The 18,175-nt window shown below is 47.6% G+C and overlaps 9 protein-coding genes and 1 non-coding gene across 10 annotated transcripts; 5 read left to right on the top strand and 5 right to left on the bottom strand.

The window, feature by feature from the left end:
* Positions 1 to 18: 18 nt before the first annotated feature.
* Positions 19 to 1,690, top strand: J056_002294 (uncharacterized protein; the record flags this gene model as incomplete). The annotated part of the gene is made up of 2 exons (XM_009268158.1): positions 19 to 375; positions 428 to 1,690. The coding sequence occupies 2 exons, from the start codon at positions 19 to 21 to the stop codon at positions 1,688 to 1,690; spliced, it is 1,620 nt and encodes a 539-aa protein (XP_009266433.1).
* Positions 1,691 to 1,877: 187 nt separating this feature from the next.
* On the top strand, positions 1,878 to 5,858 carry J056_002293 (uncharacterized protein; the record flags this gene model as incomplete). Its single annotated transcript, XM_009268157.1, has 4 exons — positions 1,878 to 2,040; positions 2,087 to 3,598; positions 3,662 to 5,592; positions 5,640 to 5,858. 4 exons carry the CDS (start codon positions 1,878 to 1,880, stop codon positions 5,856 to 5,858), a joined length of 3,825 nt encoding a protein of 1,274 aa, XP_009266432.1.
* Positions 5,859 to 5,992: 134 nt separating this feature from the next.
* Positions 5,993 to 6,870, bottom strand: J056_002292 (Eukaryotic translation initiation factor 3 subunit J; the record flags this gene model as incomplete). Its single annotated transcript, XM_009268156.1, has 3 exons — positions 5,993 to 6,649; positions 6,700 to 6,809; positions 6,858 to 6,870. 3 exons carry the CDS (start codon positions 6,868 to 6,870, stop codon positions 5,993 to 5,995), a joined length of 780 nt encoding a protein of 259 aa, XP_009266431.1.
* Positions 6,871 to 6,966: 96 nt separating this feature from the next.
* On the top strand, positions 6,967 to 7,448 carry J056_002291 (uncharacterized protein; the record flags this gene model as incomplete). Its single annotated transcript, XM_009268155.1, has 2 exons — positions 6,967 to 7,291; positions 7,339 to 7,448. 2 exons carry the CDS (start codon positions 6,967 to 6,969, stop codon positions 7,446 to 7,448), a joined length of 435 nt encoding a protein of 144 aa, XP_009266430.1.
* Positions 7,449 to 7,531: 83 nt separating this feature from the next.
* On the bottom strand, positions 7,532 to 10,054 carry J056_002290 (uncharacterized protein; the record flags this gene model as incomplete). Its single annotated transcript, XM_009268154.1, has 4 exons — positions 7,532 to 7,569; positions 7,624 to 7,909; positions 7,964 to 8,063; positions 9,960 to 10,054. The coding sequence occupies 4 exons, from the start codon at positions 10,052 to 10,054 to the stop codon at positions 7,532 to 7,534; spliced, it is 519 nt and encodes a 172-aa protein (XP_009266429.1).
* Positions 10,055 to 10,278: 224 nt separating this feature from the next.
* Positions 10,279 to 12,057, bottom strand: J056_002289 (Sulfate adenylyltransferase; the record flags this gene model as incomplete). The annotated part of the gene is made up of 2 exons (XM_009268153.1): positions 10,279 to 11,976; positions 12,025 to 12,057. 2 exons carry the CDS (start codon positions 12,055 to 12,057, stop codon positions 10,279 to 10,281), a joined length of 1,731 nt encoding a protein of 576 aa, XP_009266428.1.
* Positions 12,058 to 12,299: 242 nt separating this feature from the next.
* Positions 12,300 to 13,291, top strand: J056_002288 (FIT family protein scs3; the record flags this gene model as incomplete). Its single annotated transcript, XM_009268152.1, has 3 exons — positions 12,300 to 12,676; positions 12,721 to 13,202; positions 13,248 to 13,291. 3 exons carry the CDS (start codon positions 12,300 to 12,302, stop codon positions 13,289 to 13,291), a joined length of 903 nt encoding a protein of 300 aa, XP_009266427.1.
* A 739-nt stretch (positions 13,292 to 14,030) lies between these two features.
* Positions 14,031 to 14,118, top strand: J056_004899. The gene has a single exon. It is a non-coding gene; the product is annotated as a tRNA-Leu (tRNA).
* A 98-nt stretch (positions 14,119 to 14,216) lies between these two features.
* Positions 14,217 to 15,068, bottom strand: J056_002287 (uncharacterized protein; the record flags this gene model as incomplete). Its single annotated transcript, XM_009268151.1, has 1 exon — positions 14,217 to 15,068. The coding sequence occupies one exon, from the start codon at positions 15,066 to 15,068 to the stop codon at positions 14,217 to 14,219; it is 852 nt and encodes a 283-aa protein (XP_009266426.1).
* Positions 15,069 to 16,002: 934 nt separating this feature from the next.
* Positions 16,003 to 17,999, bottom strand: J056_002286 (uncharacterized protein; the record flags this gene model as incomplete). The annotated part of the gene is made up of 2 exons (XM_009268150.1): positions 16,003 to 16,462; positions 17,152 to 17,999. The coding sequence occupies 2 exons, from the start codon at positions 17,997 to 17,999 to the stop codon at positions 16,003 to 16,005; spliced, it is 1,308 nt and encodes a 435-aa protein (XP_009266425.1).
* Between the last annotated feature and the right edge of the window lie 176 nt (positions 18,000 to 18,175).

The raw sequence follows: 18,175 nt of genomic DNA, 5'->3' as shown, positions 1-18,175 counted from the left end.
CATCAATTCCACCACGCCATGGACAAGCTAGAAGGTCTCCCTGAAGACGTTGCCACGCATCTCATTCTCCAACATCTCCCCGATGTCCCGCCGTTACGACAAGTCGTTGCATTCGCCGTGCTGCACATGCTCGCCATCCCCCTGCACGTACTACTTGCGCTGACAATCATCCTCTCCACCTGCATACACCGCCATTCATCGAGCTGGGTTTTTTTCCTATCTATGGCTGCGTCATCAGTATGCTATACGCTGCTCATATTTGCCGGTGAGCCACTTAACAAGCACCCTAGCGACGGATTGCGCATAGCGAGTGCGTGTCTCTCGATAGCCGCTCCTTTAATGCAAGGTGGTACGCTTCTAGCGCTGACGATGAAGGTGTGTGGTGATTGTATGTAAGGTGTCTCAATATCTAATCCAACCGCGCCAGATCTGGGCCGTGCTTGCTGAGGTGCTTGCCGCTGAGCCTGTGAAAGTTCTCGCGCGCTTGCTTACCTGGGACCCGCTCCTGCTATCATTTCCATGGCTGATAGTGCTACCTGTGCTAGCGTACAGCTGTGCCGTAGCGCGTGCGGCACCGGTATACGCGCAACGCTACTACTTCTACTGCACGATATACCCGTCTCATAATTCGATTCACGAATCGTCAATGCTCATCGTCGTCGTTCTCCTCGCCCTCTGCGTCCTCTTTGCCGTGTGGGCACTTGCTCTCTTCTTCTCACTCGGGCGGAGCGCGCGCAGACAGCTAAAGATTCAGACACAGTTGCAGCGTCATGCAGTTAATGGCGATATTCTCCTCCGCGTAGCCCTTTATTTAGTGTGGATCATTATGACACTCGTCGTTGCTTGTGTTGAGTATCGCACAAAAACTATTCATAAATCTTTAGCTATTCTTACCGCTACGGATTCTTTGTCTAGCTTTGTCATATTTGCTACGCAAAGAGAAATGCTTAGTGTGTGGGGCCTCGATGGACTCTCAAGGTTCTTTGGCAGATGCTCTCATTCACATGCTCAATCACACTCACACTCTTCCACTCTGTCGTCGCGGTCCCTCGACGAAAGTAGCAGCTCGTGGCTTTCTAACTCGCGTGGCAGGTCGCAGCATTCTCTCTCACTCTCGCAATCACTTTCACGCTCATATTCACATTCACAATCACACCCTCAACTTGACACAGAAGGAGTCAACAGACTAGACAGCTCGGACAGGAGACAGTTCAGCAAGTTGTCGAGCATTGAAGATGTAGACGGTAGTACTATTGTTAACAGCCAGAGGGGCGCGCAGGATTCAGATGGAAATGAAGTGAAGGGTAGAGAGTTTGGGCAGGCTGTCAGTGTGGTGCATAAGTGCACACCAGAGCAGCCAGAGCATCAGAAATTTCCAACCCTAAGCAATATAGATCAAGCTCAAAGTCAAACTCACAATCACACTCCTAATCAAACTCACACTTTCACCCATTCACAGCCGCAATACACCCACAACAGACAAAATAGCAGCAACACCACTTACAACTCTCACTACAGCCACGTCCCGCCCCGTAAACCGGTGCCTTCGTTCGCAAGCTATGAGCTGCCCGCTGTGGCACTGACATCACCGTCTGGTAGTATATATGGGCGTAGGAGCGAGAGGCAATGGAGTAATAACCAGAGCCACAACAGCCACAACAGCCACAATAGCCACAGTCACCCGCTATAAAAGCCTTGGAATATTTTACCACACGTTATCTCATCTGTTTCAATTTGTTTTAGTTTTAAGGGGCAAATGCATTTGATGTAATAGCGATGCCCTGAGTTTAGATAATGTTCACTTGATGTCCAATAATACCCGCTGTCTTTGTTTGTCTGTTTGCTTGCCTCTCAGCTCTCTCAGCCAAACAACCATCATGTCAGTCAACTGGCAGAGCAAAGCAAGGGACAGCGAGCGCCAGTCGGAAGAAGCCTGGCTCAGTGATCTCGCTGATTTATTCTCCAACGCCCAATCGAGATACAGCGATATAAGCTGGAAACAGGACGGCGGTGAGGATGAACTGGTGTATGCGCATAAGGGTGAGTGTGTATTAATATTAATATTTATATTTACACGACCCTGTAGCAATCTTATACGCCCGTGCCCCAAGCCAATTCTTGAGCAAGTATCTACCACGGCTTGGAGGCGTTGCAAACGAATTTTCAAATAACACGACCATCTCTCCATCTCCATCTCCATCTCCATCTCCGTCGCCAAATCCAGCGTGCAACACACTCACTCTCCCACAATCAACATCCCCTGCTATCCTCTCATCTGCACTCAAATTCCTATACACGGCAGACGATGGAGACAGCTTTGATTTTTTATTCGACCAGCCACTCGTCGATACACAAAGCACCGACGAACGTCGGCAGAAGATGCGCTTTGATTTGGTGTACATGTGGAGATCCACTCTCTTTTCAGACGTCAAGATTATACTCGTTGGTGATGATCGCGACCAGGCTACGGACGCACACGCTCACACAGACACTGACACTGACGAACAAGACAATGACGAAATAGACGCAACCTTCTCTGCCCATAGAGCCATCCTCGCCTCGCGGTCTACTTACTTTGCCAACATTCTCTCCACCAGCAGTGGCTTTTTCGAATCCGTTCAAAACGCAAACGCGGACGCACGAGCACCGCGCACAATTACTCTCCACCAACCACCATTTACCCCTGCTTCTCTCCATTTTGCGTTGGGTTATCTTTACGCTGGAACGGTCGTTTTTTCCAATCGCACCCTCGACCTCGGTACTGCTTTCGAGGTGTACGATGCGGCCGAATATCTCGATGTCCAGCCACTCAAGGAGCAGATTGTAGCCAGGATAGCCGAGATGGCCAGCTACTTTAGGTTTGCGCACAAAACACCCAACTACCGACAATGTCTCTCTCGTATACCCCGCATCCTCGCCTTTGCAGTGAGAGAAACGACGAACGAGCCCGATTTGGAAGCTTCAGCTATCCAAGTATGCACCAAAGCCTTCGGAGATATGTGGAACAGGGATGTAGCGGAGCTGCCTCTTGTGACGCGTCGAAAGTTAGTGCAGGGTGTCAACGAGGGTGTTGGGGCTTTGACGCTGATTAGCACAATGCGTGGCGTGGCTTGTGCCAGAGAGCGTCTTGCTAATGAGATGCGTTATAGCGGATGGGTGAATGAGTTGCACAGCATGCTTGACGCAGTCGATGCTCAGATCAAGTGCGTGCTGAGCGAACATCTCGCCGGCGTTCTCGACTCACCGTCGTTCTGGGACCTCGTCCGCGGCGTCGGCTTCTCTACTGACTCGTTCGATCACTTGCTCGAACTTATTGTGGAGATACTCAACGACGATAATTGCGCCTTGGTTTACCAGCTCTTTACTCAAAAAGTGCTGCGCAGATCGGAGGAAATTGAGCACGAGCACGAGCACCAACAGCACCAGCAGGACGGCGGAAGATGCTTGACGCCTAGCACGCGCGAGACGTGCGAAGAGGAGCGCAAGAGGATTCTGGGAGTGTTGAGGAATAGGTGGATGAACGTCAAGCTCTCGAATGTGCATCCCGCAGGTGGATTTGGTTTGCTTGATGACTGGGCACTCGATGAGCTGAGCATAGGTGAGTGAGAGCGTTTTTGGTGAGAGTGGATGGCTAACAAGTGAGTCACACACCAAACAACAGAACTAGACTTGCCAGTTAGTGATCTACTTGAACAAACCTCTCAAACACCCCAAATGAATGCAGCCCAAAAACCTAAGGCACCCCCCCACACACCCTCACCCTCCCCACCAAAAACAACTCGCAGGGTGGTGAGGAAACCGGTCAACGCAGGACGTAAAGATGACAGTGATGGGTTGAGAGCGAGTGTATTGCGCAGTGCAGCAGGTACGATTCGCAATGCGGCTGGTGGTGGTAGTAGCAAGAATATTATCACACCCACTCACACGCACACACGTACGACGTCCACTCCATTTCGTACTGCTTCAGTCAGCGCCAGTCCTTCTAGAGATGCTGTATCGCGCGAGATGCCTCCTCGTCGCGCCGGTAGCCTAAGCGCGAGCACGTCTACACCAAACGGTACATCGACAGCGAGTGCGATGCGCAATTCATCCCCTCGCACTACGCCAACCACGCAAACCAGGCAAAGCAGTCAAAATACTCCTAGCAAATACCCCGGAAGACGTCCCGTAGCGTATAGTTCAGCCTCATCTTCAACATCAAACTCACACTCACACTCACCATCAACACCGCCTTCAGTACGCTCCGGCTTCGGCGCCAAACCAAGCCGCACGTCCTCTTCTACTACCCAACCGAAAAGCCCAGAAGATATCCACAGACGGAGCCAGAGCGTCCAAAGCGTGCAGAATCAAAGTACTCGCGATGGAAGAAATAGCTCACACATACCCAAACTCATGCGCAATCACTCCCTTTCGAGTGGTGTGAGTGGCGCAGGCAGTATCGGAAGCAGTAGTCGTGATGAGCAGAATCAGAAGCACAGACAAAGAAATAGCACCGGTATGGGTACCGGCACGCGTACTGAACCTGACACCAGTCTACTCACCCCACCTGCCAATAGACGGATGAGCACTCCTTCTCCCAGTCTTATCCCTACACATGCGATAAGCGTGCGTAAATCTTCGACACCGAAAAGCAACAAAGAAAAACTAGAGAAGAAAGGGGGTACCATGACGAATAACGCTGATGGCCCCCATCGCCGCCCCCGCCCTCAGTCGCAACCGGTGAGTAGTGTAAGGTCTTTAGCCGCCAAGTTTGAGGGAGGCAGTAAAAATGACGCGAGGACTATGTCTGCTGCCTTGCCTCAGAGAGAGGGCAAGGAGATGGAAGAGGAGGAAGACAAGGAAGAATTACAAGGAATAGACCAACTTCCCTCCGAGCAGCAAGACGAAGGAAAGGAAAATGAGCAAATAGGTGACATTCAAACACCCCAGAAAAAGTCACGTCGTCCGCACTCCACCTCACTTAGTGAGATGGAAGAGATCGTAGAAGATGTCAACTCTACACCGCGTGCAACACTATCCAATAGTGACAAAAGCTCTCCGAAATCGACACAAAGATGGAGTAACCTCAACAGTCTCAAAAGTCTGAGCTTTGTGGGAGGCATAGAAACAGACGACGACGACAATGAAAGTGTTCCGTCGCGTATTCCTTCATTATCGCTCACTGAACGCTCACTTCCGACTCGGATGAGTATGGCTTCACTTGTCGAACACCCCGACATGCCATCACCGACTAGTGAAACAAAAAGATCTCCAACAATTAGCACACAGAGATCTTCATCGAACAGCACACAAAAGTCACCGTCGAAAAGCACACAAGCACCCACTATTCCACCGCCAAGGAGAGTCGTTGAACCTAACGGCGTCGCTCTGAGTATTGGTATACCCTGCATTGTTGCTTGTAAACCAAAACGCAGAGGTAAATCAAGCTCTTTTGTTAGATTTAGAGCGTTAGTCAGATACTTGGGTACACTGGCTAATGAATTAGGTCCCTGGGTCGGCGTCGAGATTCCTTCCGAGGAGATTACCCAAGAGAAGCTGAATTCGGTGTCTGGATGGAACGATGGGATACTTCAAGATAGGCGCTATTTTGATGTGTGTTTTTGTCTCTATTCGTGATATGTCTAACAAGCCATTTCCAGATCAAAGGAGAGAAGTGGAATGCAATGGAGCCACGCCCAAGCCTCAACTTACAAAGTCGCATTGACAAGAGGAGTGATGGCAATGGCAGCGGCAATGGTCTTAGAAAGTCTTCTGGCTTGTCTGCTTTCTCCGAACCACCCGTTCAAGAAACACCAAACCAGTCTCACAAAGCGTTATTCGTGAGGCCTGCGAATGTTGTCTGGGTAGTCAATACTTGAAACAATTTTCAATGTTTTTTTTGACAAACTCATTTCTCTCATACTCAATCTCAATCGCTATTTCCATTTCTAATTTATTATAGACATAACACACTCATTCAAATTCAAATGCCGCAAATTCTAAATATATACATCTACATGAACTCCAAATCGTCATCATCACCATCATCTAGCGCCTCATCGTAAATGTTAGTGTCAAGTCTAGTACCAGTGGTTGTGTGACCACCACCAAGACTTGGTTTGGTTTTCTTGTTCTTGGCAGCAGCTGCCTTGTTAGCGCGAGCCTTCTCTGCAGCTTGTGTGTTGAGTCTGCTAGCCATACCCTTTATCTCGTTTTCCTTGAGTGTGTCTGCGAGGTTCTTAACGAGCGTTGTAACGAATTGAGAGTATTGTGGGTTGGTGACATATGGAGCAAAGTATACTTCCTGTACGGCAGCAGCCAGCTGTTGGAATTCAGGTAACTTGGTTGGCTTCTTCTTAAGCGTTTGAGTCGTAGACGGAGAGACGTTCATTCCGGCGAAGAGATCTGCTGCGTTAGCAAGATCGCTCTCGATTTCCTTTTCTTTGGCTTGCTGTCTTTCGATTCTCTGCTTCTCCAACCAATCGATAGCATCGCCATCGTCAATCTCACCCTGCTTCTCCATTCTTTGCTTGCGCTCGTCTTCCTTTTGTGCCAGCTTTGCCTTTAGTGTGCCTTTTTTCTTTGGTGGTGCTGCTGTTGCGGCTGGCTTCTTTGGAGGTGCTGATTTCTTCTCGTCCTTCTCATCCTCTGAAGGTGCGTCCCAGCTGTCCTGAAATTAGTGTGAGTTTGTTTAAGTAAACGTTAGCGCCTACAACTCACCTCTACTTTGTCTTCTTCGTCTTCGTCATCAAACTTCCCCTTGCGAGCAGGTGCAGCTGCAGCGACTGGCTGTGGTGCTTGCTGTGGTTGTTCGTCGGATGAGGATGCGTCTGGACGATGTGATTAGACATGAGCGTCTGCTAATTCCTCGTACACACCCCAGTCGTCCATTTTCAATCGCTAGCTTTCGTTGTCGAATTTGAAGAGAATTGGTCTGAGTTTGACACTCACTATCTCAAGTGATAAGTAAAATTACTCTGCTTCATCATGAGCTTGATGCCACCGCCAACAACCACCAGAAATACCCAGAAACCCGCTCAGAAAGTCGCCCTACAGCCCGGTTTCGGCCCTTTAGATTGGGCAAAATTGAAATCATCCTCAGAAGATCTTAGACAGGTTGATTGGAATTGTCCAGTACCCATTTCACCTAAAATGATGTCCTTGCACCGTCGTAAACCAGATAGTGTTGATGATGAAATCTGGTGTAGCTTTAGCGGTAAAGTGTATAATGTGACGCGATATTTGCCATTCCACCCAGGTGGCGATAAAGAGGTCCTCCGGATCGCTGGTAAGGATGGCACGGATTTGTTCAGTAGGTGGTGCCTCAGGTGGTTTGAGACAGGCTGACGGCGCTCTCAGTGAAAACACACGCATGGGTCAACATAGATTACATGCTGGATGAATGTCTAATTGGATTTCTAGTGCCAAATGGCCGCGGTGTACAAGATGCTTTGATTGACGATGAATGAACTGAATGGCTGGTGTGGTGGTAAGTGTTAGACTAGTACTAGTGGCTGTGCAGTGTCCTGGTAGTAGCGCGCGTAATATAATTCTATATCTTGTTGTAATTTCTAAGTATAAACTCGAATCCTACGCTTTGTTAGCCTGCTGCTTACCGCAATTTCAAACCCAATTACCACTCACCTTCACGCCCTCGTCCTGCATTCTCACTAAACCGCCTCACACTATGCTCTTCAAGCTTCTTCTCTGCCATTTTCCACCCCAGTGTGCCAGCTGAAGTAAATTGAGCTGTCTGGGAGAAGAGCGTTGCGAGTGCGGGATTTGATGGATGAGGAGTATATGTGATAGTCTCATCGCACTTCAGATAGTCACTAAGCGAGAGATTAACCGATCTAGCCGTTGTTCGTTGTAGTTGAGGTGACACCGTTAGCCTCTCTATCACGAATGCCGTTGAACTGCAGTTGAAGAGCTGTTTATCGTGTTATTTTGGTTTCTTGGCTATCAAAAAACCAAGGAAACCAACCTTGATCGCCCAAAGTGGCGCCGCTTGCTCAACACCGATTAGTCTCTCAGTGGTCACATCACCAGTCTTCGCATCTATCGATCGACTGAGTACGTCCACACTTTTCACGTGAGATGAGTTTGGATTTGGGTATTTTCTCCATAGTGCTGAAGTTACCTACGCAGCCACTCCCTTCAGCGATGCTTGAGTGAAGATCGTCAGACTCACATGTTGCCACGGATAGCCGAAGTCTAGAGACAATTTGTTAACAGGGATCCTAGAGTGGCACAGCAAACCCACTGTAATGATAATTAAACGACGAAACCATCCATCAAAAATTTGTTATCTTGCTGATGAAAGTCTAGGTTCAATGATGAAATGTTCATCAAGTTGTGTAATCTGGGTGTGTCTTATGGTATTTGAGAGTTCTTTTGGACTTATATGTGCGATACTTGCATTCCTGTCTCTCATAATCGATATGTCAGACAGACAATGTCGATGGCAAAAATTATTAGTTTTTTTTTACGACAGTAGATTCAATTCAATGAAAAAGTCCTAAGTCAAGGCGAATCTGATCAATACTTGAAGCATCTCCGAATCAAAAAGTGCGCGCAAAAATATACTCTCCGAGGTGGGCTCGAACCACCAACCTCCCGATTAACAGTCGGACGCGCTAGCCAATTGCGCCATCGGAGATCTGATATTTGCTGTCCAGAGCAAATCTATTAATAATCTTAGCAAGCCGTCTTGTCCCAATAGCAAAGCATACAACTCAAATACTGACCCTCCCCCTACTCACCTGACTTCACCTCACCTACTCTCCTCTCCCCACCTTTGAATATTTGCTCCGGCGATTCCGCGCTCGCCAGCACAGAATTTGTAATCCTTTATCTTTCTTAACCGATATATACATAAAAACACATTCATATAAAAAGCCATGCAATACTACCTCCCAGCCTGAGATATCGGAACCACCTGACTTATAATATTGCTGCATACGTGTATGGGTAGTATAAAAACTTACTGGTACAAAAGTTTCACCTCTGCAATTTTACCGTCTATTCTGATACACAGACAGCCAGGCGGTCTTAGCAGCAATCGTGCACTCACAGACGTCCAAAGCCTCACAGTACATTATCAGTAGAATTATCTTGTTGTTGAACAAGCTCAACGGCTATACGGTTGAATTACGTACCTGATGTGGATCCCGGGTCACATGAATGTGGAAGGCAACGAACTTGCCGATCAAGAAGCCCATGAAGGAAAAAAAGATACCGGCGAAAACAGGAACTCTGTTGACTTCATTCTCAAGCCGGCTCTCTCCGCATTCCGTAGCGACACACTGCTCTCTTGAGAGTAGATGCACGTAGTTTTCCAGGACCATTGTCGAAAGATGCAGAGAGAGCAATGGGTAGAATGACTTTCACACAGGCGGCCAGGATGCTCAACAAGCTTCCCCGTGGTACGCGAAGTGTGGCCACATAGATCCCCTCAGGCCAATTCCCTACTGCCAAGTCTTACCGATTCCGATTCAAATTGTCTGACTCACCACTTTGCAGCAAGTGCAATGAAGTAGACTGTATCACACACAGGATTTTCAGATGTAGCAAGTTCGATCAAGCAAGATTATCGTTGAGGAGGAGGATATATGGATTGGGTTAAGATTAGAGATGAAATACATGATTTCAAATAAAGAAGCTCTCAAATCTCTCTATGAGTTCTTCAAAAACCAGTTCAGCACCCACCCGCGCGCTTCCGGTAGCTTCACGTAGTTACCTCCCAATTTACGGCAAACGTGCCAAGAACCGCATCCCTTTGAGTCACTACAATCGTCATCTATCAATGCACAAGAAGTATAGATAGGCGAAGATTATTAATCGCTGTAACACTCTTGACTATATATGATGATTTCTTTCTATCTATCTATTGATGGACGCAGTTTAACCATGTATCGTCTTAACAATATATTTAGTTTTCATCATCATCATCATCGATCGATAGCAAGAGATGGAATCACGCGGAATCGCTAGGCGTGACGCTAACTGGACTTTCAGAGGCAAACTCGGCAGATTCAGCTGGCGGCGGACCGGCAATAGACGGTGGGGCAGCCATTGATAAAGAAGGTTGAGTGATTTGCAAGTTCTGTGAGTAGAGACCTTCATGATTGGTAAGTAAATCCCACTAATGCCAATGTAAATCCCGCTAATACCGCCCACTCAAAAAGGAATACTCATTCAACGAAGGAATGCTTGATTTTAGCAACCCAATTCCAGTCATTCAATAACATGAAAAGCTGCTTGCATGTAATACATCTAAAATTGTCTATAAAAACCACCTTAAACGAGACCTTCACCCTCAAGCAACAAGACGATGCTGTGCACAATCTCGGAAATAGGTTGCTCAGCAACATCAACGGTGATATCGGCATCCTTTGGAACCTCGTAGCCATCAGAAACGCCAGTGAAGTTCTTGATGTCGCCTTTGCGTGCCTTTGCGTACACACCTCTTCTGTCCGTCTTCTCACACACTTCAATTGGAGTGGCGACGTGAATAAGGAAGAAATTTCCAGCACCGCCGGTAGTCTCGACAGTCTTGCGTGCTTGTTGGCGCGATTCTTCGAATGGTGCAAGTGGTGAAGCGATAACAGCAGCACCAGCTCTGCTCAATTCAGCCGAAACGAATGCAATTCTTTGGAGGTTCTTGTGTCTGTCTTCGTGGGAGAAACCTAATTCGGTTGATAACTCCTGTCTAACAGTTTCACCGAGCAACAAACTAACTGAACGACCACCTTGCTCGTTGAGCTTGACTTGGAGAGCCTTGGCGATCTGGTCCTTACCAGAGTTCCAAAGACCAGTCAACATGATAGTGAAACCTTGTTGGAGTCTTGGTGGGTACGATTCCCGGAGGGTTTTGACGACTGAGTCGTAGGAGAACCAATCTGGGATGTGTGCACCTGTCTTAAGACGACGACGGAGCTCAGTGCCGGAGATGTTCGCGGTTGGGGTGCCTTGTGGTACCTCATCGACTGGCTGGTACTCGTCAGTTTCAGGGAGGTAGGTCATCATCTGGAATGGAACCATCTCGATCTTAAGTTCATCTTTGAACGAGGTAACGAGCTCTTGGGCATCGTATGGACCGTAGAAGTCCTTGCCGTGGCTGTTTTTGCCTGGACCAGCGTGGTCTCTACCGACAATGAAGTGTGTGGTACCGAAGTTTTTACGGATGATGGCGTGCCAAACAGCTTCACGTGGACCAGCCATACGCATAGCTAATGGTAAGAGAGCTAATTGGGCCATGCCGTTCGGATATTTTGGCATGATAGATTGATATACTCTGACTCTGGTGAAGTGATCGACGTCACCTGGCTTGGTGAGACCGACGACAGGGTGGATGAGAACATTGGCTTGACGTTGACGAGCAGCGCGGACGGTGAGCTCTCTGTGAGCTCTGTGCATAGGGTTGCGTGTTTGGAAGGCAACGACCTTTCTCCAAGCGAGCTTCTTGAAGTGAGAACGAAGCTCAGCAGGAGTGAAACGCTGGGCGACGTAGTCGTAGTGGAGTGGAGGATTAACAGCCTGTACCTTACCGCCGACATAGCTGTCCTTGACGTGGTTGTGGAGGTATGCGATGGCTGGGTGGGCCAAGTCGTTCTCACCGGCACCAAAGACCTTCTCAGCCTCGTTTGACTTGACTGGCTGCCAGATATCGTCTACAGTGATTATAGCGAGCGGGTTCTCGTCTCTTGGGTCGCGGAGTGTGACTCTTGAGCCAGAAGCGAGACCCAATTCTTTGATTTGTTCACTTGCCAAGTCAAGGGTTACTGGAATTGGGAATACTAAGCCGTCTGCGAGCCTCATTGTCTCAACAACGCTGTCGTAGTCCTTTTTGCCCATGAAACCTTCCAAAGGTGAGAAACCGCCGTTCATAATGAGTTCTAAGTCGCACAGCTGGCGCTCAGTGAGGCTGACAGAGGGCAGATTCTCAGATTCAGCGATGAGCTGCTCCTGCTTGTCTGCGTCTCTTACGTGAAGATCCTGAGGGAGCGGATGAGTGGGATATGGCTACAGCAGCAGCACAGCCACCTTCAAAACGTTTCCGTGTGGTGTGTTGGACATTTTCTTGTCGTGTTGGTTGCAGTGGAAGAAGCACTGCGCTGAGATGACCTAAGCGAGAAATAACGCTGATGTGCTCAATATCGTAAAAATGAAAATTCAGCTGCAGATCCCGAGTAGAAGCATAAAGGTTTAGAGGCTTAGAGGCGTCATCGCATCTTCTGAATACTCCGCACTGCCATCTCCATACAGCTCATGCATTGTAATACAACCGACGCGTCCAATCAAAGGCATTGATGACAGCGATGAATGGTATCATCGGCGCTAGATTTCTCATAAACACTCCCGCACGCCGTCGTTCTTCCACACGTACGACCATGTCTAGTCTTCTTTTCATATCTCTACTCACGGCAGTTGTACTTCTAGGCACTGTTTACAGCGTCTACTACGACACGTTCCAGGATACTAGCTCTGCCGGCTCTCTCGCCAAATCTGGTGCCTACTTTGCTGCAAGGAAGAACGTCTTCAACAAGCTCTTCGTCAAGAAGGCGTGGGGATGGACGAGCGTTTCTATTCTCTCTTTGGTACTCACAGCGCCCAACGACGATCGCAGCACGAGTCAGCGTTGGCGCGTTGTTAGTGGTTTGCGCTGGGTAGCAGCCACCAGCTCGTGGTTCTTGTTGTGCGTTGTCTGCTTTGTATGGTACACTTACTCACACTTTACAGCACAACTTGGTTCTTCGGTGACGGTCTCCTCCACCGTTTGTGGCTGATGACAGGCGCACAGTGCGTCATCGAAGACATCAATGCCGGTATCGAGGGTGGCACTCCAGCAACTCCCCTCCTTGTCCCTGTCAACCACCTCGAGTGCTATCCCCAGCTGCTTCCTGCATCTGCGTCCACAACAACCACATCACCCACATCGGCGAAGTGGGTTGGTGGACATGACGTCTCTGGGCACACTTTCCTCCTCATGCTCTCTGCTTACATCATCTACCTCACTCTCAAGCCGTGCTTTGCCCACTTTAGCGGTGCGGATTCTATTTCTGCCTCTGCTAGAAACGAGAAGGCTCCTCTGCAGAAGGGCGCCAGTGCAGTACACAGAGTGGCCGTCTATTCCTCAGTTGCGCTGCTCGTGCTGTGGATCTGGATGCTGCTCGTCACTTGCATGTACTTCCATACTCCGGTCGAGAAGCTCACCGGGCTATGTGAGTGTGATGGTACTGGCGCTACTTTACTAACCACTCCTCCAGTAACTGGGTACATGAGCATATTCACAGTCTCGCTCATCAACTAGAGCTGTGCTTATAGATTACGCGACGCACGATACATTTACGTTTACGACCAGTTGTGCGTACTGTGTGTTGTGTGTTGTGATACGCTTGAGTGCTAATAAAGCGCTTCAGAAGCAGAGCGCGTCGGACTCTCCTTAGCGGTGCCTCAAAATAAAATAGTGTTGGTAGTAAAATTAACTATACATTGTTGAGTAGTAGTAGTAATATTCTAATTCAAGGTATATTCAAGGCTTCTCTGCACGAACCTCTGATTCGAAAGTATGATGTGAAGGTACAGAGGGAGGGGCGCTATGACGCCATAGCATAAGAAAACACATTTTCGCACCCTAATCGAACGCGCATTCCCGCGTACAGTACTGCACTCCGCTCCCTTCGCGACGCAGCGGGAGTCAAGCCCGCCCAAAAAAGTGCTCGCGGATGCAAACAGTCGCCCAAGGGGAAACGCCCAACCGCCTGCACAAATGCACATACGCTTCCGCCGCGCCGCCTGATGATGATGATGATGAAATCTAAATATATTGTTAAAACGATAAATGTTTAAACTGTGTCCATCAATACTTCTTAGAGCATGAGAAGTCAAAGAGAGTGCTGAATTTACTGGGAGCGTTTCTTGACTAGCGTCGTAATTGCTGTTTTAAAAAAAAACTCGTAAATGGGCGCCGCGCTGCCTCACATCTGCTTTGCCAGAACCTCCCGCTCCAATAACGGTTTATAATGTGGCAAAGGTTTTATTTCAGGATAGGCAGGATGGCCGAGTGGTCTAAGGCGCACGGTTAAGGCGACAGCATCCGTGTTCGAAAGAGCGAGGGTTCGAATCCCTCTCCTGTCAAATCTTTTATCTTCCTCCTAGAAATGTTTTTGCATTCGGGGCGCGTGAAAGTCGTTTTTCTTTAATTTTTGTGCATATAAATCATAAGTGTACACGTCTCACTGCGCGTCCGCCTCTGCCGCGTATGGCTTCCACGCCTCGCACACCTCAGACTCCCTCTTGAACTTGTCGAGCATGTACTTGGCCGCGTCCGAGCCGATGGGCAGGCGCAGCGGAATCTCCTTGCCCTCCGCAGAGCCTTCCTTCAGCATCGCATCCGCCATCAACTTGGCGCCGATCTTAGGGACACCCCCGGTGACTGAAAACTGCTTGAACGACGTATCAATGTAATCCTTCACGGGCTTGTACGCGTCGATGTCTTCCTTAGACTTCTGGATGTTGCCCATGAATTCAGTCCTGAATGCCCCCGGGGCCACTATAAGGACCTTGACTGGCTGCTGTGACATTTTCAACTCGCCATCCAACGCCTCAAAAAAGCCTTCAAGAGCGAATTTGCTGGATGTGTACGCGGAGCACACAGGAAATGACACAGTTCCGCCCAGCGAGGTGATGGTGCAGATCGTGCTCTCCGTCTCCGTGGACCTGAAGTGTGGTAGTATGGCCTTAGTCAAGTTGACAGTTCCGAAGACGTTGGTGTCGTACACCTTCCTGATCTCAGCATCAGTGAGCTCTTCGAAGCAACCGGTCTGTGAATAGCCGGCGTTGTTGACGAGTGCGTCGATCTTGCCAAAGAATGTGATGGCTTCGTCGATCTTCTGCTGGAGAATTGCTGGCTTATCTGTAACGTCGAGCTGCTGTATCTTGACGTTGTCAAGTTTGGCGAGATCTTCAATCTTGTGAAGAGATCTCGCGGTGGCGATGACTTTGTGGCCACGTTGATTCAAATCCAATACCAAGTCTCTCCCGAATCCAGAAGAGGTGCCTGTGATATAAAATACTTTTGTCGACATTTGCAGCGATGATGACGGATATTAAGTGAGCCACGGACTTCACTTTCACTTGCATAGAAAGACACGTGTGGATCTGTGTTACAAATTGTCAAAGTAGTACCGCGTTTGCATGTAAGCTTCTAATTCTATCAACATGTATATTGGTGAAACGTCCAATTATCCTTCGCGATACCAACTCTCGCCAGCTGAAACAAATTCCAATATCAATTTTCATATCCGAGCGTGGATATCCACACAACTTACTCATCCCCATTCACCGCAAATCTGATTATAAAGAAGCGAATACTGATGCAAACTTCACTCTGCCAAGTCCACATATCTAAAGCATTGATTGGCATATATATTCTCAATCTACCGCTTCGCGTTGCATCAAAAGACAAGTTGTTTGTTCAACTTCCTGATGCGAAAGGTGACGGGAAATGGAGGAGATTGTCGTTAGTTTGATCGGAAACACCGCACATAATTTAAAGTTTAAATTCTAGTGGAATGACATGCTCCGCTTAAATTCCAATTAAGGTCTGTTGGCGCTGCCTTTGGGCTCCTCAAATGCAAAATTTCACCTCGAGCTTAGCAGGTAGTACCGGGAGCACATACGTAAAATTTGAACATGCATTAACACCCACGCGCATAATACTGCCAAAATCAATGCACATTTTCCAGCTTTGAATGTCGTTCAAGCCCGAATTTTAGACCCCTTGACATCATTTGCATCGACATCTGCCTCTTCGCACCTGAGCCTTCATGCTTGTTGAGCTGCGCTTTGGAAAGTATAAGCTGACGGGAAATGTTTTCCGGTTACTACAACAGCTAACAATACATCCCTCTCTCATGCATCGCTTTCCGATGACCAAAATGCAAATGACTTCACTCAGATTACGCGGAGAAGCTTTTACCGGAAAACTCAATAGGGCATTAAATTATAATTTTTAGTAGGCTAGTATCTGTTGCTGTCCCTACTCGCCGCACTTACAGCCTCAGTCGTCTTCAGGCGCTCTGAACAGAAAACTTTTTTAGACAGCCTTTGGAGCTGCCAGAAACACGCTTTGGCATATATAAAGGACTGAAGCCAATGTCTTAAGAAATGCGTATCGATTGCCTGATCGTGGAAGGAAACGTCGCTAAAGGTGAGACAACTAACGAAGCAGTGAATTCGATATGTGAAGAACGCGATGCAAGATGTAGTTTGAGAGAATCCAGCGTTGTTCATGGGGACGTCAATGTCGAAGAATGTAATGGCTTCCTCTACCTTCTGCTGGAGATTGGCTGGCGAGTCTATCTCATCAACTTTCTGGGTCTTGGCATTATCGAGTTTGGTGAAATTCTCAATCAAGTCGGTGGACAATGCAGTAGCGATCACTTTTTGACCGCGGCTTGCGAGATCCAAAACTAGTTCTCTGCCGAATCCAGAAGAAGTGCCTGTAATCAAACAGACTTTTTTTTTGGAAATTTGTGATACCGATGATATTAACGAGAAATCTCAGAGATGATATTGTAACCAAATATCAATTCATAAGGTTAGACTTAGGTACAAGCAGAATTATTTCGACCCTAGCCTAAATAATAAGACAGGAGCTAAATGAATTCACTGCAATTAACGATGTTGATGTTATTGTAATGTTATTCAACTTTACTTATTTTAATTTCGCCTGTGAATAAGTACCTCAGGTATAAAGTTCCTTGCATAAATGCCAATATGTCATTTCGAGTTCACTGCACCCACGTATATTGCGTAGGAGTTGTGAAATATGAGTTGAACGAGGTTTAATTTCTTCCAAAACCCCGCCGGTATGTCTGTAACATTCCATGCTACGCAAAATTCCATCTTTGATCAAAGACGGGCCAAAAAATTGCCTTATCTATAATTTGTGGACTTTGAATAAGGTGCGGCTCAGAAATAAGCTCGGAATTGCGTGGAAGATGTGCAGATATAACATAATTTACTTGTGCATTTGCGGTACTGTTTCGTTATTACAGGCCACACACGCTCAGTCAGCTCTAACATACAACCAATTACTTTTATAATCATTAAAATCTTCATACATTTAGCTCATTATGTACAAGCTCAACCTGTTCCACCCTTTACTTAGTGTCGGCCTCCGCCGCAAATGATCTCCATGCCTCGTACATTTCAGACTCTCTCTTGAACTTGTCGAGTGTGAATTTGACAGAGTCCGAGCCAATTGGCAGGCGCAGAGGTATCTCTCTACCCTCAGCAGAGCCCTCTTTCAGCATTGCGTCCGCCATCAACTTAGCACCAACTTTAGGCATACCGCCAGCTGTACTAAATTGCTTGCAAAGATCATTCATGATTTCTGTAGCCGGCTTGTATGCATCAATAGTGTTCTTAGGGCTCTTCGCGTTGCTATATAAGTTAGTTCTAAAACCGCCTGGAGAAATGCACAAGACTTTGATAGGCAGCTGTGATGAATTCAATTCACCACTCAATCCCTCGAAGAAACCCTCGAGTGCAAATTTGCTCGCACAGTAGGCGGAACACCCTCCAATTGACACAGTGCCACCCATCGAGGTCACGGTGCAAATCATACTTTCTGTCTCGGTGGATCTGAAATATGGCAGTATGGCTCTCGTCAGATTAATGTTGCCGAACACGTTAACATCGAACAAGTTTCTGATCTCCGCATCATCGAGCTCTTCGAGACAACCGTTTTGAATGAGACCTGCATTGTTGAAAAGAACGTCTATCTTGCCAAAGAATTTGATAGCTTCCTCTACCTTCTGCTGGAGAATTGTTGGCGAATCTGTCACATCAACTTGCTGGGTCTTGACATTATCGACCTTGGCGAGATCCTCGATCCAGTCGATTGATAGTGCAGTGGCAATGACATTGTGCCCACGACTGGCGAGATCCAGAGCTAATTCTCTGCCGAATCCAGAAGAAGTACCTGTGATATAAAATACTTTTGCTGACATGTGTTGTGCTGATGGTAGAAGAAGAGGAAAAAACCGGGATATGATATTACGATTACATGTGTATCACGAGGGTAACATTATGTGCAATTTTGCACTGAATGCATAAGATCACAAACACCGACACGATCAAAATTAAGACAGTAAAGTTTCGGAGTAGACAACAATGCAATTTACGA

The sequence above is a fragment of the Wallemia ichthyophaga genome (assembly GCF_000400465.1).
Source record: "Wallemia ichthyophaga EXF-994 unplaced genomic scaffold scaffold2, whole genome shotgun sequence".
Taxonomy (NCBI): Eukaryota; Fungi; Basidiomycota; class Wallemiomycetes; order Wallemiales; family Wallemiaceae; genus Wallemia; species Wallemia ichthyophaga.
This window is presented reverse-complemented; position numbering and strand designations above follow the sequence as displayed.